The sequence below is a fragment of the Atta colombica genome, unplaced genomic scaffold (assembly GCF_001594045.1).
Source record: "Atta colombica isolate Treedump-2 unplaced genomic scaffold, Acol1.0 scaffold261, whole genome shotgun sequence".
NCBI lineage: Eukaryota > Metazoa > Arthropoda > Insecta > Hymenoptera > Formicidae > Atta > Atta colombica.
Window position 1 is genome coordinate 1,180,618 of NW_017259361.1, and position 27,196 is coordinate 1,207,813.

The following is a 27,196-nucleotide window of genomic DNA, read 5'->3' on the forward strand; positions in this document are numbered from 1 at the left end:
CGTAATATCAATATTCTATCAAATCAAATTAATTCCATAAATCTCATGTAAAACAACTTATTGTTACAAAATTGCATTAAACTCTGAGATAGATGTGAGTTAGATTAAATTTTATTTACAAAAAATGCTCGCAAACTTTGTTACCAGGTTTAAATCTCAGTCCGTTGTGTGTGTCTATAAGATTATTTAAAGAAAGTGACATTTATAGTATTAACAAAGAAACAACTCACATGTTTAATAAATACGAAGTAAAGTTAGTGCACAGCTTATGTTTCGTGACAGGAGACATTGCTTGCTTAGTGTAACGCCACATATTCACAACGGTAAAAGTGCTAAGTCGCTTAATTTATTTTTTATAAAAATTTTTAACCATTTTTACACTTCATATGGACCGTTTTTAGCCCCTTCTTGGCTATTTCTTGCACTCTCAAGCACATGCAATATAATGAAGGATGACTAATATACACAAGTATGCGTGTGAGTATTTTTGAAGAGATTCCAATACTTGTTCGTTTCCAATACTTGATTTTCCGCTGCTGAACGACAACGTATGCACAATTTGAGTGGATTGTTCGTTTTCAATACTCGTTTTTCAGCTGATGAATGAGAACACGTTAATATGTTTCTCTTTTATTCAATTTCGTTCAATACGGAAAGGCACACATTTACAACAGTCATTTAAAACAGTCATTTACTTATCATTCATTAATTACCACATCAATTTCAAATTAAACGTTCGAAAAATCATCATTATAATATTTTTTTAATATTTTATATGACAAATTTTATATCACAAATAAATGAAAATAGAATTCGTACAATAGGATTACTCCGATATTTACGCCGCGCGAAGATACGTCGCAAAAGGAATAGAAGAAGTGAGAATAATTTACATACAACTAGTCTATTATATGCTTTTATGTTATTTATTGATATTATGATTTTTTACTGTTAATATTAATAAAACTCTTGTCAATTGAATCGATTCATCAATATCATAAATAGCGCCATGTATTATAACCCACATAAAAATGATCACTGTAAGGAAAGCAAAAAGTTTAATGATTATTTGATGATATATAAATGTATATATAGGGATGATAAAGAATGAAGCAAAATGTATGTGCTTAGCTCCATGCTTTGTTTAACTTGCATATCCTACCTCGAACTACCTGTTTGGAATATACGGATATTATTTACGGATATATAGCGGACAGGATTTATACCCAAAGCACACAGAATAAACGGATTAGATTTATTATATTAAATTCAATAAATGCATTACATAAAATATATATGTACGTACCTCATATCATAAGCATGAGAGTGGTTCGCTTTTCTCATTTTTTTAGACTTCTTTTCCTCATTTTTTTCTATAAAAAATCTTACTTTTCTCAGTTTTTTCTTTTAGAAATAAATATCTAAAACCGAAGAAAAAATAAGAAACTTATTTTTTATGTATCTTAGCATTGAGACTATCATGTCTTCTGGTAATACTTGTACACTAACAATGAGGTTAATGACAGGCTTAAATAAAGTAAAGCAGCTGAATGTGATTGCTTCTAAAAGCAAGAACCAATCACACTTGATTATTAGGCGTTCAGTGAGTGAGTGTTGTATTGATTGCATCTATAGATTTGTTCGTATTGCTTGAAATTTCCATAAATTTTTGCACTTAAAATGAGATAAATATATAGGCTATGTACGTAACGTATAGATTTTTAGCGCTTGGAATATATCCATAGACGAGAGAAAAAAGTGCAAGCAACGAACTTTGTGATTCGATGAATTGTAATATCTTAGCGCAATAAACCATTCATTACAGTCTGTGATTAATCGGGATGTAAACAAACTGGATATTGCTCTATGATAAAATTACAAGCAATTGCGAGTTTCTTAAATGTTAAATTTTAAATAATAATATTTATATTTTTGTTATTATCAGCAATGTTAAATACTATACACTAATAGAAAATTAATTCTGAGGAGAAAATCCAAAATGAACTATTTATGCAGAATAGTTACTGAGAATTGATGCGCTTAATTATCGAATTGAATTATAGGGAGAAAAGATTGAATCTACAATTATTCTGAGAAATCGGCATGTGTCGCATTGTGCAGCTAAAGGATCCTATTTCTCAACATAATTTCTGCGAAGCATAAACAGGACGTGGATATTAAATTTAATACTATATAGTCAATTGCATCTTGATTTGATATTACATGCAGTATTACCAAAAACTGATAAGCTTCAAGAGCCAAGTATTCAATCAATTTCACTTGGCAGTGTTTCAAATTTTTTCTGTGTCTCAACCGGCTCGACACAGTTTACAAAATGGAGTCTGTATACACGAGAAAAAGAAATTGTTACAGAATTACTTGGATTAAAATGAAATATATTTTGAGTAACTATTTTTCATCATTATGCGAAATTAAAAATTTGTTTAGTCGAGTTGGATAAAATTCATGGATTCACATACAAAATGTGTATTTCTAAAAAGTGACTATGTTGAAAAGTAAAACTGATTTTTTTAAAATACATTTTACTTATTTTTTTATCAAACTTTTCAAAGTATCCATGTATATATGTATATTGAAATATTATATTAGATATTGTCCGTTAAAGAAACTTATTTGAGAAAGATTTTAAACATTAAAAAAAAAATCAAACGTTTTAACATTTTAAATCGGAAGGCATATAACAATATTCACTCACTTATTGGGCGTTCCGCATCACAGTTCAAGATACAATAACTAGTCCGACATGAATGCGATTTCGAATCGGCGGCACCCCTACCCATCCATCGGACTCGCTGTTCTCGGACGCTACTAAATATAACGTCCAGCCAGTCGCTCGTTGGTCTAGTGCCAGGTTTCCGAAGACCGTCGTCGATTTCCAAATCAACGGAGCAGTTCCCTCTGTTACGAAGTCATTAGAATCAGCACGTATTCACTGTTTGCTTATCGTTTTTCGATTCTTTGCTAACGTGTTTTTCTAGAACGATCGCCTTCTTGTTAAGTCGATCGTTCAAGTTCAGACGGAAATTACAGATTTTGGTGTAAACAATAATCGATAGAACCGAATGTTCATAGAGAAAATGGTCATCACGAAGGAAGAATGTGAGTAACGACAATCCGTGAGAACGATGATTATTTGACACATGTGTATATCTCGCGCTGTATGAATGCAAGAAGGAAGTCTAAGGCTCGGTAGTGATGAATACAGAAGTGAATAAGCCATAAAAAGAAAATAATATTAACAGACAGAACATTAACATGTGTGATTAGGTGCAAAAAAAGATTAATTGAAGAGATTAATAGACGTTAAGAGATAAAAAAAGGAATAATTTTGTGTCTAAATATATACAAGTCTATATGTTGAATTATATCTGACATAAGATTATTTTGCATGTCATCTATAACTTTCTGTATATTTTACATCATATCTTGGTTTTGTGCATGTTGCGAAACTTGTTGAATAAGAAATTTGAGAATCTCTGCACATACATTACGTTATGTAGTCTTACGTATATTTTGTTTAATTCCATTATTGTTTTTGATGAATTATTTTGGCAAGAATCCAATTATCAATTGACATAAAGAAGCAATTAATAATTCAAGTTAAGATTTGAAAAGCTGATTAATGTTACGATTCTCTGAGAGGAATCCATTAATAGATAGCTCGGAAATTGCCAATATTCCGTTAATATCTTATTTTAAGGTCGCAAAACGCGATCTTAAGTTTCTTTATCAGTTCTCTTTTCTATATGTATGTAAAAAAAAGCGGGCGATTTCTCATAAACATGTAGATTAAACGAAAAATGACCCCTACAAATTTCGAAATTTTTTTTATAATAGATCTTTATAATAGGTCCAAGATATTCGAAGTTAAGATTTGAAAAACGTTTTTTTTAAAATAACTTATACTGTTCTGTCGATAATTTATGATTATTTTTACGTTGGTAAACATTTTTTTAATACGTAAACGAATGTAAATTAATCTAATCGTAATTCAAGATAAATTTTTACGAGGGAGGGTTGTTACTATGAAAGTAAAGTTACTTGTAATTAATTATGATTATTTATGAAAAGTCACAAAAATCTAATCCATGTGCCAAATTAACTGGAAAAGAAAAATTATCAAATGAGTAAAAAATGCACAACCGCAGTTCTAGTATTAAATGATCTTGTATTACATTAGAGAACCAGAGACGTTTTACTTATGAACTTCTTAATCATCAAAACTTTGAAGTTGATAGGTATTTTTAATTTCCGATTTTTATACTAAAAAGAATATTTTTAGATTTTGAAAAAACTAATCGTTTAAAAAAAAACATTGGAGTAGTAAAAGTAAATTTATTTTATTTTATTTAAACAAGTGAAGTATATGTTTAATAAATAATTTCGCATAACACAAGATTTAATTGATTGTATAATATTTATGAAAACAAAAGAGATTTAGTTGAAATTACAAATATATTCAATATGACTTCCTCTTATTTTAATAAATTCCTGTATTTAACGAACCGAAGAATACAACACTGACTATAATATTTCAGTATATTATAGTAGATTTCTATAGTAATTAAACATTTAGTATGTTAATTATATAATGTAGGTGTATAGATCAATACTACTCGCCAAATTTTTCGTGTGCATGCAGTTTAGATCAATTTTATTTTCTCTCTCTCTCTCTCTCTCTCTCTCTCTCACTCCCTTCTCCTTCTCCTTTCCTTTTTTCTTCGTGTAATATTTCTCGAAACATTTACTTTTACTCCCATTACCGCTACAAAACTTTTCAACATCCTCAAGCACATTAAGCCCTAACCGCTGATCCATACGATCTTCCCAATCGTTTGCTCCTGTACTGCCTCCCTCAATGCTTTAATGCCTCATCCTCAATTTCTCTTTTATCTCTAATACTGTTCCTCTCCACTGAAAACAAACTACAGTTTTCCCCATTCCTAAAATGCGCCACCCTTTTTCACCTTGTTTTTTTGCCTGTTTTTTCCTTCCTCTTCAGACTTCTCGAGCAAATCTGTTTCAAACAATTGAATGTTTACGTTAACTTCGTAAAATGCATATCCGACTTTCGGCGGCCAATCCGGTTTTGTATAGCACAACCAGAGAGCTATTATATTTGTCTGATTTTATTCTCCGTGACTTTGATTCCGGTTTCCTAACAGCGTCTATTATTACTATTATATATATATATATATATATATATATATATATATATAATTGCTCTCGATTTTTTAAAAATCTTCGATATTGTCGACTATGAATTGCTACCGCTTAAGTTCTATCATCGTGATCTTTCTTTCTCTGTCTTCTTCCTTCTCCGCTCCTTGTTAAATGTTCTCAGCACGTTCTCTACTTTCTTCCCATCTTGTCTCGTTCCTTCCGGTCTCTCCCGAGATCCGTCGTTGCTCTTTTGTTATTCATTCTTTTCATCTCTGGTCTACCCTCTACTCTCGTTACTACCAAATTTCTTATGTATGCCGACACGACATTATTCTCCTTTCTTCTTTCGCTTCTCCTTAGCTGAGGCTTTTGAATCAAGACGTTAAATCTATTGCCGGATGGATCTCCACAAACTCCCTTTATTTAAACCCCTCCAAATCTTGTCTGTTAATTGCTGGCTCCTCTTCGTCATTATCTTGTCTATCCTCTTTCAGTATCTCTCTTGACGCCGTTCCAATTCCGCGCACAACTTCTGTTTAAAATACTTGGTATCTATTTTGACTTCTCTTGGATCTTTCATATCCGTTAAAAATTTTGACTTCTCTTGGATCTTTCGTATCCTTCTTTCGTTTGTTGTATTCCTTTCGTCCTCTCTATCGCTCTTAGTATTTCAACTTTTTATAATCTCCTTGTTTGAGTATGCTGATATTATGTTCATCCTCGTTTATCTCAGAGCATTCAAAATTCCTGTCTCCGTTTCTTATACAATATTTGGAAATGCAGTCACTTATCTTCTTCATTCATTAATTCCGGATGGTTCGATATTCACAAGCGCTTCATTCTCTATTTTTATTGCCTCGTTTTTTGTTTCTTTCTAACATCTCATCATAACTTCGCAATCTCTTTCATCTCAACACCAAACTGCACTTTCTCGTCATTCTTGACTCGATACTAAGGCTTTCTATCTTATTCTCTTCAACGCTCTGTTAAATTTCGCCCGCCTTCTCATACATTGCCATTAGTTCTTCAATTTTATTTTCTTTCATCTGATCTTTTCCCATACTGATCTTCTTTTCGCTCAGCCGTGTCTCGTTTTCTGTTTTTCATCTCTCAGAGAGATGACTATGAGATTGTTTCTCAACTATATTATACTCATCGGTTCAAAAGTCGCCTCTCAGCCTCTCAGCCGTCTATCCGGAGGTACCAATAACTGCCTCATCAACTATCTATTTCATGTTTTTATATTATTTGTATCTATTTCATGTATTATTATATAAGCTATCCGTTTCTCGCTGTCTTTGTACTTTTACTGGTAGATGTGATAACAGTTCTGCTGCCTTACCATTTGCATACTCATGATTTTTTTCTTCCTTTTTTTCTTTCTTTATTGTACTTTCTTTCGTCAGTGTAACTGTAACTCAGATCGATACGTAATAAATATATTTTAATTCTATGTGTGACACATTTTCACTTAAATTTTTGTGAAATCTCACATTTCTATATTTTTTGGATCGCTGATTATAAATTTGAAGTTAAATTTAAAAAATCTAATGATTACCATATAGGAATTAATTAGGTTTTTTCGAATTTCAACTTTTTCTTTTTCAGAAACTTTATGTGACATATAATTTTTTTTTGAAGTCATATTCATATTTAGCACACCGTATTTATTAAAGAATGACTTTTCATGATAAAAATGCAAGAAATTTTCATTTTTATCTTCAATAGACAAGTAATTTTTTTATTAAAAAAAATCTGGCGTGTAAAAAATAGCAAAATTAAGAATATTCAGTAATTTTCAACTTCTTGTTTTAAATATTTTCCATGAAATCACATTTTTGATAAAAATAAACTCTTTTAATTTTATTTGGCAAAATAAATTCTTTTAATTTTATTTGTTTATAAAATATAAATAATTAAAAATGAACAATCGAATATAAAGATTATGGAAAATATGGAAAGTAAGTATTAACGTATCAGAAAAATATGAGAAATCATAATTGATTATATTAAAATGTGAACAGTACATAATCGTAAAAAAATAAAAAAGAAAAAGGTGAAAAGGATACTTCTTATTGTCACACAAAGGATTAATTTTGGAAAAGGATTGTCAAATCTATAGTAATACGTATGATATCATTCTATGAAAATAGTACTTAATCAGTAAATAGTACTTAATTAGTAAAACAGAGACAATTTTAAGATTCCTTTAATACTTACAATAGAATTTTTCATGTAAGGTATACAATCTATTCTATTTGTGAACATACAGCTAACATAGCCGCTAAAATGGTAGCCCTTTTTCCACTGGATGACGCACAGTATAGATAAATCCGAGGGAGGGACCGCATGTACAACGAATCGATAAAGCGGCGCCATACACGACGTCGCGTCGACCTTTAATATATAATTCTATACCATAAACGAATACGCTAGTCACGAGAACAAGTAAACGCATTTCATTTCTTATCGTGGTTGTGGTTATATATAACCGTATTTCCACTGTAAAAATTGAAATGTCATTTGTATCTTCTATCATGAGAGGTAAGTGTTACAAATATCGAAAGTTGCAAAGATTTACATTAGAGAAAAATTATTTGATTATATCAATATGACGTACGAGATCTGTGTATCCGATTTCTGCGTACATCTTTGTTCTTTTTCTCTATTGTGGAAAGCAGACATTTAATTTTTAGGAAGGAGTATCTCTATTCCTCAAGGTATGACCCAATAACTGTTTAGTCAACAACGGTACGCAATTGTATGAGCGTAGAAAATTCCGAGTGTCGCATTTAGTTTTCTTCGACATCGTTAAATCTTATGCTCTTCAACGGATTTTTCAACTTAGGAAATAACCAGAAGTTACACGAGACTGGACTGTACGGGGAGGTTGGCGAAGTTAGACACACACACACACACACATGCACGCACGCACGCGCACACACACACACACACACACACACACACACACACACACACACACACACACACAAAATGCCATATTTAGTAAAAAATCCTGAATCAGGTGAGATGAATGTCATTATAAAATGCGACGTTCGGAATTTTCGATGCTCACACAACTGCGTATCATTACCGAACAGCTGTTGAATCGCTTGATAGGGATGATATAATAATTTATAAAACGTGTTTATAAAATTTTATTAAGGAATAAGAATGATAAATATGTATAGAAGTAATAGAGAATAATTATAATTTTTTACATATATTATTAATACATGTGTTATAACTGAGATATATTTCATGTAATGCATTTAGTGCATTTAGTGCATTGAATCTAATCTGCGCATTTTGTGGGATATATAAGACTAAACAAAGAATATAAGAGCTAAGCATTTGTATTTTACTATGCTCCATTCTTTACTATTTCTTTACACTTACGTATTACTAAATAATTATTAAATTTTTAGCAATCTGTATAATAATCATTTTATATAGATTATGATTCCGCTATCCACTACATTGACAAATCGATTTAACTGATAATAATTTTATTAATATTAATAGTAATAAATAAATTATAACACAATACTAATATAATTGGAAGGCACATAACAAAATGATTGCATGTACATCATTTCTATTTTTTCTGACTTCGGCGTAAATCCTTGCGTGACGTGAATATTGGATTATCCTAATTTGATTAATAAAAAATTCTGATATATTTAAAAGAAAAGAATTTAATTATGCTTATTATTCTTTCTTCAAGAATTTTGATTTATTCATTTCTGACGTATTGATTTAATCTGTTATAGATTTCCAATAAATGCGTTTTACTTAAAATATGCACCTCATATAATAACATTTGTATGTAAAAGATTATAATTGTTATCTATATTATACTTCATACATATTTATCATTTTTATTTCTTAATAAAACTTTGTAAACACATTTTATAGATTGTCATTTTACGTCTTATTTATAAACATTATTTGTAAATTTTTCGTGAACCGTACATTCCATTCCCTCCTATGAACAGCCATATATCCCATCTTGTTTCAAAAAGTTCTTTTTTTTAATAAAAAAATAATTTCGGATATTTTTAATTTCTAATTTATTAATATTTTAATTTCTAATATTTTTTTATAATAGTAGATAACAAAAAGTTTTTACTGGTTTTTACTGGTTAATTGGTTAGTTCATTTACCTTAAACATAGTAAATAATAAATTAAGGTTTTATTAGGTGCGGCATATATATCGGAGTTACCCTAATGCAATCAGATTTTTTTTTCATTAAAGAATTACTCTCTATAGAACCTGCATCACAGACCACATCCGCAATGCGGCAAAGCTATTTTATCACTTTTGCGCATTCGATTTTACGCGAGTTTTACGTGGTTGATTAATTTTAACTTCTATTTTCTTCCATAAATTCACTAATAATGAATAATTTAGCTTTTTATTTATATTAGGAAAATTTTTATTGTAATTATTAGAAGACAATTAAAATCAAAATTTTATCGATCTTTGAATTCATTATAAATATAAATAAACATTTTTGATACAAATATATTATTAATATGAAACATAAATATATTAGAAAATATACTATTATAATATTAGTATTACAGAATTGTATATAGAGAAGAGTTTTTGACTAAGTTGTACTAACGATCAAATCGTATCTTCATTGTAATTTCTGAATGAAGCATTTTTTTGAAGTGACAATACAGATGTGACGTTAGTAACATTACTTAAATATTGTCATTTTGTTTCGTCTTTGAGCGGTTCGTTTACGTATAACATTCAACATTGATTTTGTTAAATGTTTGATTGTTAAAAGTTTTCATGTAATTTATCCAAGGTATGATCACAAAGCGAGTAATTGAAGCTTAGTGTATTAATTAATATAGTAATAAATATAGTAATTGAAGCTAGTTATAGAATTAATTAGTATTTAAATTCTTTTTGAATGTAAAAATCAAAATCTTTGATAATTTAGTATTTAAACTCTTTTTAAGTACAGCATCAAATTAGCAATATTTTTTTTGGATTGCATTGCTGTTGACAAATTTATTAAAATATAGAAGAAGTTGAGTAAATCATATCTGTTCAGATCATATCTGTTAGTCTTCATATTACACCTATTTTTAAAATAAAAAACATATTAAGATTGAATAATATCTTATAATTACTAGTAATTTTGATATTCGTATAAGAAAAACTATGTTTGTATTGAGTCTTTTTAAGATAACAGTTAAATATGAAATGTTTTACAAATACTCGATTTCTACGATCAATTTATCATTATATACTGTTAGTACATTTTGTTAGATATTTTCTGAGATATTCTATTGACGAAATGTAGGTATAGTAGACATTTTGCAAAATCTGTTTCCGATAACTCTAACTGTTCAGATTGATAACATTGTTGTTAGTGTAAACATAACACGATGACAATTGATCTGTTTCCTGTTCCTAAACTAGACTGCACTAAACTGCACTATAACTCTCTTTCTCTCTTTCGACAAATACCAAATATATATCCATCTCACTTTAAGTTCCAAAAGTGTACACCAGTTCAGCACAGAAAACAGACCTAATATTGATAGCAAAAATCGAATACATAACTGGTATCAAATTCTGTTCGATTTTTATTACTAATTCGTCATATTTTGTTGGTCAATTTTTGCATTTTCATCAGCATTTAACTGAAATATTGTAACAAATTTATTCATGTCTGTAATTTTTCCGACAGAATTCAAAGTAGCTGTTTTTGTTCAATTTTAAAACAGAGTTCGCCTGGAATAGTTACGTCCCTGTTCGCGTTTGCCAACTTCTTCCCGTACCGTTTTTCCCCCTCTTTCTTTCTCCCTTTCCTTCTTCATCAGTGAGACTGTCTCTCGCGTGGCTGTATCCTGAACTGAATAATATTGGAATTGTCGCGTGTGTGACTACTGACCGCACAGATACCCTCTCTAAAGATCTCCGTGACGCTTATAAGGATGGTACGAAGGAATATTCAGAGAGGACATGTGCAAGTTGCCCCGGAGCGCAATCGTGGTAAGTTCTGCGTTCTTATGCATCTCTACAATTGCGGAAGTATAGCTAGACTGGCATGCTGACGATCGTTGATCTGGGAACATATGGTTGGTAACATGTAGTAGTGGTCCTATTCTTTTCGTATCATGATCATAAAAGCTTCCCTGTATATTGTTGCTGTGATATATCTGAAAAAGTTTGTATTATTAATCAAATCTGCTTTAGATAAATTTAGATAAATTTACAGTGAATTGTTCATAATTTTACGTGTCTCATAATATATGAAAATTATTTAAAAAATGGAATATCCACACGTGCATGCACGTATTTAATATATATAAATATACTAAATATACGTATTAAAATACATATTAATTTAAGAATAGAATTTTATTCTGTGAATTTTTATTCTCAAATTATAGAAAAAGTTATAGATTAAATTTTAAAAAAATCGAAATTATTTCATTTGACATTTAAATGTAAAAAGATATTATATGTGAAAAAAATATTTTTGTTTGGCGTAATTTACGGAATGTCTTATTTTAATTACTACAGGCAAATATCTCGAAAAATGATATGAAAAACATTTTAAACAAATAAGTTGTATGACTTGAAAGGAAAGAAATTTAATAGTAAAAAAATCAATTTTAGAAAAAAATCGATTTTTGTGATCATATGAAGGTTAAGATCTTTTTTTTTAATAGATGTATGATTTTTTTTTATAATATGATTCCTCCAATTACACAGGACAAATCTCAAGATTTTTTTTTAAAGATGTAGAAGTTTCCTATGTATTTTTGCGTGCCTGAATCGTAATGTAGCCACAAAATGAAATCGGTGTATATTAAGGGTAGAGATATAATTTTAAAGAATGACATTAACCGTGGTCTTTTGAACAGACAAGCTACAACTTCAAAGCGTAATATACCTGTACCTCGCCACCATCAAGTATGTCTCAGGTAAAAATATCATACGCTATCGATTCAAAATGAATTTTGAGAAAATAGTATTTTATGACATTAAGAAGTATTTAATAAAGTCATGAAAATGGCTAAAAACGTGTAATTTTTTTCGATATACTCAATTTATTTTGAAAATTTGATGTGTGTTACGTTCCAAGACACAAATTCTGCAGTAAAAATGAATTTGTAGTGCAAAAATGAAAATAACAGGAACTATCTAAATGGAAATAAGAGAAATCCTCTAATGGTCTTGATCTTGACAAATGTTATCTAGGTAATGATCTTGGACCATTCGAAAGATTTTAGCTGTTGCGTCGATCGGACACCTGATTAATGCTAACGCCGATAGTACTGCAACTTTTAAAGCTTATAACGCGAAAAGTTTTTAATGAAAAAGAATACCATTACAATGTTCTGAAAAGCTCTTGGGATAAGATTCCATGTAAAAAAATTCAAAGTGACATGACCTTAATTACGCCACTCAAAGTCAAATCAATGGTATTTATATTTCTTGTATCTCTTTCCGAACCATACAACTTTTGTTTAAAACATTTCTCCGTATCTATCATAGTCTTCGAGAAATCTTAATGCATTATTTAAAATAGGACATTCTGTATGATAATAATTTTCAGATATTTTATTTATAATACCTAATAATTTTCAGATAATTTAAAGATATATATAGTAATAATCTAGTGATTAGTTTTCTATGTACATATTTCATGTGTGATGGGCTTAATAACTTTCGATCTCTCGCTTTTTTTCAAAATGAAAAACTGAAAAGAATACCCCGGATGCTGAAATCTGGCTAGAATGATTAGACGTCCCCGAATACTTTCAAAGGAGTACATGTTCGGGAAAAAGTGAACTTCTGGTCACCCTATTATTGATTATTAACTACTATCAACCGAGATGAAAGATATCTTGATATCTTTAAGTTTTTTAAAAAATAAAATTTGTAACGGAACTGTCAATAAAGGTAACATCGCGATGTTACCTTTATTGACAACTGCATTATAAACTTTATTTTTTAATAAACTCCTATTGAAATCTATGAAAACTTAAAAGATTGATTTAAAATTAATTGAAGGATCTGACAATGCCAATAACGATATAATTGTTGTGCAATATAGACGTGATATTTATCATTATAAAAAGAAATGTTTAAACGATCACATATGTGTATATAGTATTCCGTATTAATTAATACAATCTTAATTTGCCAATAACGTTAAATTAAAAAAAATAAAGGATTATTAAGTAAGATATTTACAATCTTATACTAACTTGATTTTTCTTTTATCTTTTTTTGTAATGTCTTTATTTATTTCTGTTTACAGTGGCAGCTCTGATATACTGGCGCGATCCTAAAAAGTCAGGAATTGTGTTCGGCACGATACTGGGTGTACTTCTGTCATTGGCCTATTTTAGTCTGATTAGCGTGCTGGCTTATATGTCACTTCTTGCTCTTAGCGGTACCATTATTTTCCGTATCTACAAAACGGTTCTTCAAGCAGTTCAGAAGACCTCGGACGGCCATCCATTCAAGTAAGTATAAAAGTATGATGAAAAATCTTTTAAAAACATCATGTATACGTTCTTTATTTTGTTGATTAACATATTTCGTTTAACATATTTTCAAAATGAGTAATTGCATAATTTTATTGAAAAGCAATTATCATAGAATATAATAATTCAAAATATTGGACGACATTGATAATAGTAATGTGTATTCCTATTCCAATGTGTATTTATTAATTTATAAAATAACTGTTGTATATACGGATGTGTAAAAAGTTAATATAATATTTAGTTAATATAATATTTAAATATTTTAAATATTGAAACAATCTAGCTAATTTATTTATGACAATTTTGAATAAACTTCGCTTTAATTAAGCCGTTATCTGTATTGTAGAGACATTCTTGATCTGGATCTGACATTACCAGCTGAGAAAGTGCATGAAGTCGCAGATGTTGCAGTTGCACATGCTAATGCAGCTGTCAGTGAATTGCGCAGACTTTTCCTCGTTGAAGATTTCGTCGATTCTCTTAAATTTGGCGTTTTGCTATGGTGTCTCACTTATGTGGGTTCTTGGTTCAATGGCATGACTCTTATTATAATTGGTAAATTCTTTTATTGTACAAAAGTGCTCTATATTTTACTACTATGCATAGAATCAATTCAATAATCGGTCCATTTTATCTTTCAGGAGTGGTTGCTCTTTTCACACTGCCTAAGGTTTATGAAACGAATCAGGAGCAGATCGATCAGAATTTGGCCTTGGTGCAAACAAAGATCAGTGAAATTACCACCAAGTAAGTTGAATAGAGATTTCCTCAATTTATGAGAAATTTTATGAAGAAAATTTTTTTCTATGAAAACAGTGCAATAAATTTTTTCTCTTTTATTAAGCAAAAAAATTTATCTTATTTATTGCGTTAAAAATTGAAAATATGTTATATTACTATGCAAATCTATTTTAATGCATACGCAGTTTACTTGTAATTATATAATGGGTGCGTTTAGTACAACCCCTTCCTAAACGCTCAAGCTCTTGCATATTTCATTGTATCCAAAAATACACCAAATAATGCTCAGTGAGCGGTAATACTGAATGCACTCATTGTAGAGAAAATATGCTTTTATGATAAAATAAATTATCGACGTATAATTTACTTGCACTGGAAAATTGTAAAAATTCATACATTATTAGGCACCAAGATCTATTATGACTGAATATAGCTCTCATCACTCATTTATATAATAAGAATTTAAACTAATATCTTCTGATTTCAAATTTGGATTCATAAACAAATATAATTAATTTTTACATTTCTTCAAACAATAAAAATACGACAAATAATATAAAAATCGTTTTTACATATAAGAGAAAATTGTGAACTCTCAAAATATATATCTTCTCTTTGTAATAACGTTTTTTAACAAAATTATACATGCAAATTCAATTCTTGCATAAAGTATTATTTCTATCCAATAAAATTATGGAAAGAGAATAACGTTGAATTTTTTTATTGCTTCTTGTATTTTTGCTATAATATTTCTAAAAGATGAATTATTCAATTGTTTTAGAGTGAAGGCAGCAATCCCTCTTGGCAAAAAGACTGAGCCAATAAAGGAAGAATAAAAGAAAGTCAGAGTGGCAACAATCCAACGAACAGCTGAGTCAGCAAATATAGAAAAGTTTAAGTTAGAAGTAAACGAAAGAAACATGAAAAGTGAGAGAACAGCTTGAAAGCGCGTGTAAGAAAACTAATACATGATCGAGGAGAATACTTGCATTATTAAAACGAGGATTGAACCTTGTAATAACCATGCGGGAGATGGGAATTATTGGCGGTGGGAGTTCTTTGCGAGCTTGGCCGTCGTATTTCCGGAGAATATTAATTTTTTGAGGTCGGCAAGGATCGTGCACGCGTAGACATTCTAATCACGAAAGCAATTCTTATTGAGGAAGTAAACATCGCGAGAGAAAGAAAGAAAAATACTAGTGATTAATTAATTGTTTATTATTACGATAAAAAGCGACGGCATGTTTTTAGCCAGCAAACAATGCAATGTGCGCGGGGTTGCTTTCAAGGATGAAATCAGCCCTTCGTCTCTCCCTTCCTTCTTTTTCGTCGTACTATTTGACAAATGTGTTTTATGGTTATCATAAACTTCGTGTTTTTACCTATCCGATGATGTCCTTTGTTTTTCTCTTCGTGAAAAGAGAGAAGTATGAAAGCAAACGAGAAAATAAAAAAAAATAGAATGAATGCTTATGAATATGTGAGAGAGAATGAATAATAAGGCTGTATGTGATTTATCTTAGTCCTGTCTTCGTCGGAACGTCGTATGTCGCTTGGATAATTATTTCGCGGATCGGACGCCGCCAAAATAATCGTTTTACGACAAGATATAAATGAGAAATGGGGGGTGTCGGAAAAGATAGTGATACTTTAAAGATTTAGAATAGAAAAGAATGGCGAATATGAGATGTCCAACGTATAAATAGAATTTATTCGTCAGCGACTTTAAAGATCTTATGATTACCTAATTTACAGCGATATCCCCTAACATCTTGATGTTTTCAGTTGTTGTGTTTGAGAGAATTAAATGGAGGTTTAATAATGAATTAAATTATGAAAAAACGTGTATATTGTATCTGTCTCTCAATGACGTTGACGTTTGCATAATATTATTATTACTACTGCATCATTAATTGTAATTATATCGTTATGTACGCACTCGCAAATATATATATATATATATACACATCGTATATGCATATGCTCATGTATAATGTACGTATGTATATGTGTACAAATGCGCATGTGTGCATATGAATGGAAGGGACGACTATCGAAGAAAATGATCTTAAGTGAAAAGGCACGAAATATATTAAACGGTAAACGATAAAGACGCAACTTTATATCATAATATCTACAATTATTAGAACACGTGTTTTTATCGGGACCGATATCAAAATGTTAAGAATATGAATTATAACATGCATAATATGCTTCTTGTCGTTTTCATTATTGCATCTGCATTCGCATCCGCATTAATTTATAAATAAATGATATTAAATAAATAATCGCTGTTCCTTTCGTATTTATCCTATATCTCTTGTACATTTGAAATATTTTTTCTAATGAATTCTGAGATAAAAATATCTAATAAACTCAATACTTATTTTATACGAAATTCTAATTTAATATGGTAAACTTCTATATTTATAATAGTAAGATTTTTTTTAGTTTTGAACATGAGACATTTTGTAGATAAGTTTCTTCAAAACAATTTCGAGTAGAGAATTTATTTTAAAAAAAGGGAAAAAAAATTGTTCTAAAATAAAAAGAATTTAGAATTTAGGAATTTAGGAATTTTACAATAGAGTCGTAAATCGTACGAAATGCATGTTTTCTATATTTTATACAATTCTGCGTATTATGCCTACTGCATACTGGACGCAATATCCAATGAGAACTCCAGTTTGCATCGTCAAAAAGCAGATAATTGCGAAAAAGTAGAGTTTTTATTAGATATCGCTCATCGCATCCAATGTGCATTATGTATAGAATTGTATAATTGGTCTGTTCGTGTTGCGCAAACAGATCCAATATTTTTCTGTCGCGCATATTCATCCCTGGAAGGCACTATTTGTGTTATTCTATCTTCATCGATTGTTAGATATAAAACAAGAATAGAATGATAGAAATAACTCTAATAGCGTTCTCTAATAGTTCTTCTGAACGCATCTAAAGTCATCACGTGATTCTTTTTGTTGTTCGCTGAAACGGCCAGTTTGAGCGGCTCATGAAAACGCCTCTTTACCGATTCAAACTGTTGCCGCCACGTGTATGTAAGTACGCAAATGTTCGAGCGCATGCGTCACCTTGAAGCAAGGTGATCATTGCCTTTCGAACTAGCAGCGCATCATTCGCCTTTGGCGATCCACATCGTGTTGGTCGCGTTCACGTAGCAGTTTGTCACACTACACGTAATCGAGCCAATTAAATCGCCGTCATGTCAATTCCGAACAGCGATCATGAAAAGAGAAAGCAGATTTCGGTGCGTGGCATCGTTGACGTTGAGAACGTTGGGAACTTTAAGAAGACCTTTAACAGGCATCTTCACTACACCCTAGTGAAGGATCGTAATGTCGCCACAAGTCGCGATTATTTCTTCGCCTTGGCCCACAGTGTCAAGGACAATCTCGTATCACGATGGATTCGCACCCAGCAGCATTATTACGAGAAAGATCCTAAGGTATCCATTCATGTCTCGTATAATTAGTCTGTAAATCGGCATGATTTCTACAACTTTGCATTTCATTATTTTATCAGTCGATTTTCATTTATTATGTTTGTATTTCATTGCCATAATCGTACAAATCTCTTTATTACTTCTCTCTGTTTTGACAATTGACGATTAACCTAAGATCTTCTGTTAGACTTCTGTTTTCTGACTCGATTCCACCAATATAAAATTAACTTTAATCTCGATTTAACTTAATGTTCTTTTCTAATGCTGGGAGTTAAGAAAAGATAAAGAATAAATTAAATCGAGTTAATCTTACATTGTTCGCATCCAAACGAGCGTATTGGAGTAAATAGGAGCTTTGGTAGAAGCATATTGAAGCATGTTGGAGCATGTGATGCGAATAAACTTATTGGTGGAACCGGGCTTAGTAGGCTTTTATAGGTCTGTTCTTTTTAGTTGAACTCTTTGCACCGTTTTATTTGTTTTCTCTTTTCTTCTTCGACATCGAGAGAAAAAAAGAAAGATTCGTGCAAAAAATTTAACTGAAAAGAACAGATCCATATTCAGAGTACTCTTGCAATGATATTAGCGCTAATGGTTATGCTATAGTTTACATTAAGCGGCGTTTACAATGAGATTTTAATTGTAATAATCTTAACTGCAAAATATTAACGTACTGTAAAAATTAGCCAATCACAGTGTAGAATTGTCAAAACTCTCTGCTGTGATTGGTTAATTCTGGTATGTCTTACGGTTACAGAATATGTGTGAGAGGTCCTTTAAGCCATAAAAAATTTACCAATCAAATGTGAGAAGAATAATCGACTATGATTAAATTTAAGGCTTAAGTTCCATTAAAATTTCAAAATTGTTGCTGCTTTATACATATTGTAGAATTTCAAAGATAAAAAGCATACAGTCATTAATATAAAATCGAAAATTAAGGATTTGGAGAAATATCGATAATGGAAAATAATATTTAAGAAAATCACGTTCATTATGTAATTTTCATTATATTTTTGCACTATTAGATGTTTATATACAATAAAATAAAAAGATAATACCTATCTAAATCCATATTTTAAAGCAAAATTTCTTTTCAATAAGAAAATCTATAGAATTCTTGAGAAGATCTTTCTGAGAAGATAACTTGAAAATTTTATATTATTACATTATTTTGCTTATCAGAAATATTTTGCAATCGTATGCAAATAGGAAGTCTTTATAGTTCATAAGTCGATTACAGTTCATTAAAAAAAGAACGCATCAGAGCATTAAAAATTGGATAATACAATTTATCAATAATAGCATGCTATGTAATGTGCTTCGTAGCTACATGTATATCTAGAGAATGTTTATAAGAATTCAGATAAAAGCTGCGTTTTATATATACATATATGATAAAGATTTAATAATTTTAAATCTTATATGTGAAATATGCATTTTTAATGATCTTATTTTAACCTTTGTACATACAAAAGTATGATTATGATTAATCAGTCAATATGAAGGAAGTAGATATGCGTAACAAAAAGTAGAAAGTATAGTGCAATCTGCAATACGCAACTGAATATTTTTTTATATTAAAAGATTTTTGTGTTTTATTATATCAATTGATCTTATTCTGTGTATAAAAATATTAAAAGTGTATATACATTATATATTTTGTAATATGTATGTTACATCAAAATGTATCGAACTAGAATATCTTATCATTGCTGTTCTTTTAATAATGAAGATATATTTTTATTTTTAAAATTTCACTTATATATTTTTGAAAGACTTTCCATAATGTTAAATAATGTAAAATACAAACGTATTTCGTAAAGATAATCGAACACAAATAGAAGGATTCGAAGCTTGAAGGAGAAAGCAAAAAATCTAACATATTAGCTTTAAGTAAAACATTTATGAAAAAAATAATATCAATTTTTTTAGAAGATTAAAGAAGAGAAATTACTGTAGCCTCATGAGAACATGTTACAAGATGTAATAGAATAATCGTAAGCTTTTAATTCTTCTTCTTCACCAGTAAACTATTAATTGCTGATTAAACATCAGCGTTTCGCAAAATACAAAAATTAATAAAAATGAATAAAGTCGAAATTCTTTGTTTTCTTCTTTAATTTCTTATCTATATTAAAAAAGTCGTTTTTATGAAATGTATTATATTCTAACATAATATTATTTAATACTGATTATCATTTGAAAATGTTTAAGGCGGGAATACTTTATGATAAATAAATTTTTATAAGTATAAATTGCAAGATACACATGATACGTATCTTTGTAATTTATAAAACAGTAAAAATTTATCTTTTTAAAAAAAGATTTAAAAAAGGCCTTAAGAATATGTATTTCTCGACAAAAATTGTATTAAGTTAAAAAATATATCAAGTGGCGCCAAAATATAATCTCTAAAAGAAAATTATTTTTATTATTTAACTCAACTTAAGTGAGACATATTTTACTTAATTCAAGTGATACGTATATATCGATTGTATTGTGTAAATATAAATTTTTTTATTTTACACTGTTACCTTAATTAATCCTTTGTGATAAAATTCATTTCATAGAAGAAGTGTAAATTACAGTATCATTTAACAAAATTGATATTTAAAGACCCTCGCTTTGCGTACAGTTTACAATGCGAAGCGAGGTTCAAAAAAGAAATCAGATCTAAATTTTGGTGTGGGATGATCTTTCACACTTCACGTAGATTGTAGTTGTGCACTCCTTGGCATTTTGTTTCACGTGAAAAGTCATTATACAAGGAAAAGAGTTTGTGATAATTCTTAACATTAGTTCTTAATATTGTAACAGAAATAAGATGTTATTTATTAAATTTTTTTTATTAATAGCTTTTTGACAAATAACGACTGACGGGTAAAACTTGTCGGAGGTTTCTCAGGATCATGACCTTGATAATATATGTCAAGGAGCGGGGTCCCCTCGTTATATTTATATAATCTTTTATACAACTGATACGTATCACTTGGATTAAGTAAAATATGTCTCACTTGAGTTGAATTAAATTACGCAATTTTTTTGGGATTATAACTTGATGCTAATTATTGATATCAAATCTTTTATACGACTGATATGTATTATTACATAGCATGACATGGCGTTTATATAATAACTTTATTATAATTATAACTTTAAAATCAAATAGAGTATTTCTATTGTATTGCAAGTCTTGCTTTTTTTTCCAGAGAGTATATTATTTATCTTTGGAATATTATATGGGAAGATCGCTGCAAAATACAATGATCAATTTAGGGATACAAGGAGCATGCGACGAAGCTATGTATCAGGCAAGTGTTTTTATTTAAATAAATTTATGTAAATGTATTAAATATAATCAAATATATAATGAAAAATGTATTAAAAAATAACACGCTCTAAAGACCAATTTCTCAAAATAATTGTAAGAAATGAATTATTTTCAAAAGATTTACGTCATTTGCGGATTATTTCCATGTCTTGAGACATCATTAAATACCAGCATTTTATGAACATTGTAATTCACCTCATCAGTGAAAAAAGTAACTATTTCATTAGGTATTATTTCTGAGTAGTATGAACAAAAATTGCAACGCTAGTTTTTAACGATTATTTATTAAGACACGATGTATCAAGGAAATAATTCACAAACCTCATAGCTATTTTGAAGAGAATATCCGTAAGTATTAAATGAATTATTTTTTTATTATATTATATGGAAGAAATAAGAATTAAAAATAAGACTCTATTACACATCAAGTAACGATACAATTATGAAAAGGGTGCTAATAATCATTCTGTACATATCATTTAGTTCAATTTAAAAAATCCTTGAGATGAATAATAATCTTTTAACAAACTTAAGTGCAAAATTACTTGTTCGCAAAATCATGAAAAAACTCAAATTATACGTATGAGAAATTTTATAAGACACTTATGTAAGTACAGGTTTTGTTCACAAGATGAAAAGACAGGGAATTCATTTCACTGTTTACATAGAGAAAGTACTGCAATGATGAATTGATTCCAAGAGTTTATGTGAGCTCTCCAAGGTTCATAAACTGGCATACTATAGAATTATTATTTCATCTCTTTGCATTCTTTGGCTTTTTATATTCATTTTCAAATACTTACATCTGAATCATGTTGATAATATTTCAATTGATTTACAAATTATCAAGTCTACAAGCAGTGTTGAGTATCTTTAGATACATGCATCTAGATACATGTATAAAGAGATACATTTTGTGGTGTATCTGAGATACATTCAAATTCGAGTATATCTGCATCTAGATATAAAAACAAAGGAATCTGATTTTCAGATATATTTCCTTAGCAACGACATGATTCTATCACATGTTAACATACTTCTGTGATTAAGGTCTGAACAAATATCAGTTTGTAAAATTAATAATGAATATTTTATCATTTTAATTGCAAGATTTTGCAAAATTTCGTTTGTCGAATTTTCGTATTATATTATAATAGGAGTAAAAGATTAAGTATTGTTAGTGCCGAAACTCTGATTTTTGTTTTTAAAAAACAATATGTGTATGATGCATATAAGAATTTTTAGTTACTTTATTATTATATTATGGTTTCATGTCTTCAAAATAACGAAACTAAAAGTGATTAATAAATAATTTATTTAATATGTTTTTTAATACTATCATAATTATAACAAAATGTAATTTAAAAGTATTTTATATGTATCTGAAGATACTTTTAAAATATCTGTATCTGTATATAGATACATTTTCGCATATGTATCTATATCTGTTACCTAGATACATTGTAAAAGTATTTTATTCATTATTTATAAGCCGATAGCGATTTTATTTTAATTTTCTTGGACGTAGTTTCTTTGTTCATCAATATCCCAACGGATCTTGCTATACAGTGTAATTAAGAGATGGAATTACATTTAAAAGTTGTAATATGCCTATGAGAATATATGTTTAAAGACTTTAAAACTAGTTTTAGAATTTACGTTCTTCGCTTTCAACAACATATTATATAAGTAAAAATTCTGAAAATTCTTTCAGGGAATGATTACCCTTTGCAATTTATTTTCAATAAACGCTTTTTTTTTTCCAAGTACAATAGAATTCGTTGCAATCATGTGAAATGTGAAGGATACACGATTGAAACTTAAACTTTAGTCTCTTTTTGAGATTGCTGAGAATGATTCGAAGTCATGCTAAAATGTTCATTTTGTATCACCATTTAAATTTATATAGATTTAATAAATAGACTTTTGTTTTGTTGTAAAATATCTATGCTATATGAACTGCGTTTGACTCTTAGAGCCCTTTTCACAATTATATTGTTACAGACTATTTAAAATTTAAAGGTATACCCTGATGGAAAATTTTTTCTGAATTGTAATGAATAATAATGAGATATTATTGAATTTCATATTGAAATCAAAATTGAATCACTTTTAATATTACTTCATTAAAATTTATTAAGATTTCATTACAATTCGTTAATCTTTTATAAATAATTTAATACAAAATATTATTATATTTAATTTTGCATTGATATAAAATTACAATGTTAGAATGCATGCAAAAAATATGTTATAAATTCGACTGCAGATAATTTGAGCTTCGGTTACATAGACCAGTCTTTCTTTATACCAGCCAGTCGTTATGTGTTTATAACAACAGTTGCACAGCTTTTATACTATATAAAATATCTACGCAATCATTATGAGCACATAACGATTGCATAACGAATTACAGGGACTGATTGTACAGAGAACACGACTAAATTTTATGAGAATCGACACCTTCGAGCGGCATTCAATTCATTGCTTTTCATTACAATATTAACTGATTTCATTATTTTTCAGCAGATTACATTCTTTCAACTTAATTCCAACATTATCCTGTTTCTGTTTTCGATAATTCATTAATAAATCTATAAATTAATCTATAAAAATAATTATACTTTATTCTTATTTCATTATTTTTCAAATATTTTCATTAATTTACCTTAAACTTTATTAACTTTATTTCATAATTTCAGCAATTTTTTTTCCACCAGGGAATATTTTTAAAAATATATTTATCACTTTCTTTTGAATTGATGGAAATGAAAATTATTTTTCTTGAGTTTTTCATTTGCTTCAGATAACACAGTATACTTAATCTATTTATTAAATAATTACACGATTCACACAAAAATTTTGTGTAATTTGTTAATCAAAGTCATTTTATATATATACAGAAGAATATAAAAAATTATTTATTTAGTAATTTTTATTAAGGAGATTTCTAGTTTAGAGTGAAGAAAAATCGTTTTTTCTTAATTGTCAAAATCATAGTCTTAATAATATTTTTAAAACGATTTTACAAAATTCAAATATTTTGCCTTACAGATTTCAAAGAATTGATGTTAGGAACAGCGCAATAGATACTTTTTTCTTACATTTTTAAACATTTTTCCCTTTTCAATTTTGAATTTTTCTTGAATAATACATCTAATTGTAAGTATATTTCTTTAATTTAAAAATATAATTTATATATATCGAAATTCGAGGATAATATTATTGCAATAAAACTTTGTGAAAAATTAAGTAATAAAAGTGTAATTTATTTTTTTCATAAAGCAGGTTTTTAAAACGTATAAAGTTTTTAAAGTTTGATTAATTAAAAATGTTGGTAAAAAAGTCATTTGCCTGTAGCTTGTGTACAATAGTATTAAATGTAGAACACTTCGTTATCACCGACACTAAACAAAATATTGCCGCACACTCACATAATCATATAGTAAATGTAAAAAGTATTCGTATAGAGGAAATTATGATAAAGAAACCTTATTTATAGAAACTTTATTTATAGAAAATAAATATTAATCAGCAATTTTACGACGAATACATTGTGTCCTAAGAACATAACCGAAATTAACCGTGTTCCATGATCTTAAAATCTAATTTTACTTCTTTACCATTTCTTTCTATTTGTGCTTAGGAAACAGATCATTTTAATCATTCTATATGTATAACTCTATATCATCTATAAAATTCCATATAACTATTTCTTGTAGATGGGTTTGGACATAGAAGAATTGGAAGAACTTGAAGAAGACGCCGGACTCGGTAACGGAGGACTTGGCCGTCTAGCTGCCTGCTTTTTAGATAGTATGGCCACATTAGGTTTAGCCGCTTATGGATACGGTATACGTTATGAATATGGTATATTCGCACAGAAAATAAAAAATGGTGAGCAAATAGAGGAGCCCGACGATTGGCTTAGATATGGCAATCCTTGGGAAAAAGCTCGGCCAGAATTTATGTTGCCAGTAAATTTTTATGGCCATGTAATTGACACTTCAGAGGGCAAAAAGTGGGTGAATACGCAGGTAATAAATCCTTTTAATACATAATACTTTATACATAGAATGTATGTGTTTAGCAAAAGATTGTTAAATGTTGTTTCATTACATATCACAATTTGGCAGAGTTGGGTAAGTTTTTTTTAACTAAATTAAGTTAACTTATAAAATTAACTTACAATTAGTTAAGTCAAAAGTTGAATGAACAGAAAACTAATTTAGTTAAACTTACATTAAGACTATATTAATTTAAATTAAATAAAAAGTAAATTTTAAAAAACTTCTTTTATTATCAGGATACCTAATTTAAAAAATTAAATTATTTTAAATTACTTTAAATGAAAATTACAATGTAGATCAGATACATTTAATATTTTATTTGTAAATTGTATAAAATAACAGATATTTCTTGTACAATAAAAAACTGATTTTTAATATTACTTTTACATAGATATTTTCATATTTTGATGTAAAAGAAAAATAAAATAGAATTTTTAAGAATGTAAGTAATCTTATATCTTCTCTTTGTGTTGGCTATGCTCGCATGTTTTTTGAAAATATGAATTGAAATAAAAAGTTTTTATTCTTTTTTTATCGCTTGTTAGACATGAAATGAGCATGATGCAATAGCGTTCCCTAAATGCAGACTCACGTTTATTTTTGGGCTACGAGCGTCGCACAATCATTGAGCTTTTTCTAATGTTGAAGATTTTATAGACAATAATATTTATAGAGATAAAAAAAACTTTAATTTTTTTTTTTAAAGAAAAGGTTAATTAAATAATAAATTAAATAATAAGATGAGAAATAACGGTTCAAATGATTAAAAATCAATCTTAAATTAAGGGATTAAGAATCAATTAAATTAGAACTTTAATGTTAATCCACTACAAAATAAAATTGCATTTAATATTTTGATACTTTTAATATATATGAAGTATTATCAAGGTTACAACAATCGTATCGATCAAAAATAGCTTAAAGTCACAGATTGGAGAAAAAAGTCATGCAAAAAAAATGTCAAATTCATTCTAAATCCAGGAACATTAGTAATATAAAATTAGAGGTACTGTTATACAATTTTGACATTGCAATACTCTCGTAGAGCGTCAACAGTTTAAACGCACTGTGGTAACGCGACGATGATGCCAATCATTACGATCATCCTGCTTTTAAATTGTGAGATCGTGAGTAACAATAACAGATTTCGTGAGGGTGATACAACATGAGTAAAAATTTGTGAAAAAGTGAAAATTATATTATATTTTTTTCAAAAACAAACTATGATATAACAGTGTTTTATTGTAAAAATAGTTAATTGAATCTAATATTGTCACATAAATAAATTCACATAATATAACTGTAATATAATATGTAATTAAAACACGTAATATGATTAACATAATATAACTTGTAATTAAACTGCTTTGCCAAGTAAAATTAAATCTGTTGTAAATCATATGATTACTATACAAATATTTTTTAAAATAAAATTCCGCCTCTCGAAATGCTCCTAATTGAAGTGTTTACTAATAAGTTCTTTCATTTCGAAATGTACTCTATCTTATTCATTAAATCGTTACATTACTCTTATCTGCTTTTATAATAAGAACATCGGGGTGTTCAATCACAATTTTTTCAGTTTTATTTTTAAATATATTCAATTAATAATTTTTTACTAGAATTATAAGATGAAATATTATGTCAGAGTTTATTAATAATAGGAATAAACTGATTTGATCTACACATCATTGATTATGACAACGAATCAAATTTTTCTCTATGTGTTTAATCAAGTTTAGAACAATTTATTGTTTAGTAAATTTAATAAATTAAAGTTTAAAGATAATTAAATTAAGTTAAAAATTAATTCATTTGAAATTAACTGAATTCAATTAAAAGTTATTTATATATTAATTTTTTAACTTATT

The 27,196-nt window shown here is 28.6% G+C and overlaps 1 protein-coding gene across 1 annotated transcript in view; it reads left to right on the forward strand.

The window, feature by feature from the left end:
• The window catches only part of LOC108689143 (glycogen phosphorylase), a 48,450-nt gene that overhangs the window by 15,487 nt on the left and 5,767 nt on the right, over positions 1 to 27,196 (forward strand). The window contains exons 3-9 of the mRNA XM_018195782.1: positions 13,489 to 13,696; positions 14,067 to 14,275; positions 14,362 to 14,467; positions 15,243 to 15,296; positions 17,675 to 17,924; positions 21,134 to 21,235; positions 24,978 to 25,292. Of these exons, the coding sequence (XP_018051271.1) occupies positions 13,489 to 13,696; positions 14,067 to 14,275; positions 14,362 to 14,467; positions 15,243 to 15,296; positions 17,675 to 17,924; positions 21,134 to 21,235; positions 24,978 to 25,292 (1,244 nt within the window). The remainder of the gene's footprint in view (positions 1 to 13,488; positions 13,697 to 14,066; positions 14,276 to 14,361; positions 14,468 to 15,242; positions 15,297 to 17,674; positions 17,925 to 21,133; positions 21,236 to 24,977; positions 25,293 to 27,196) is intronic.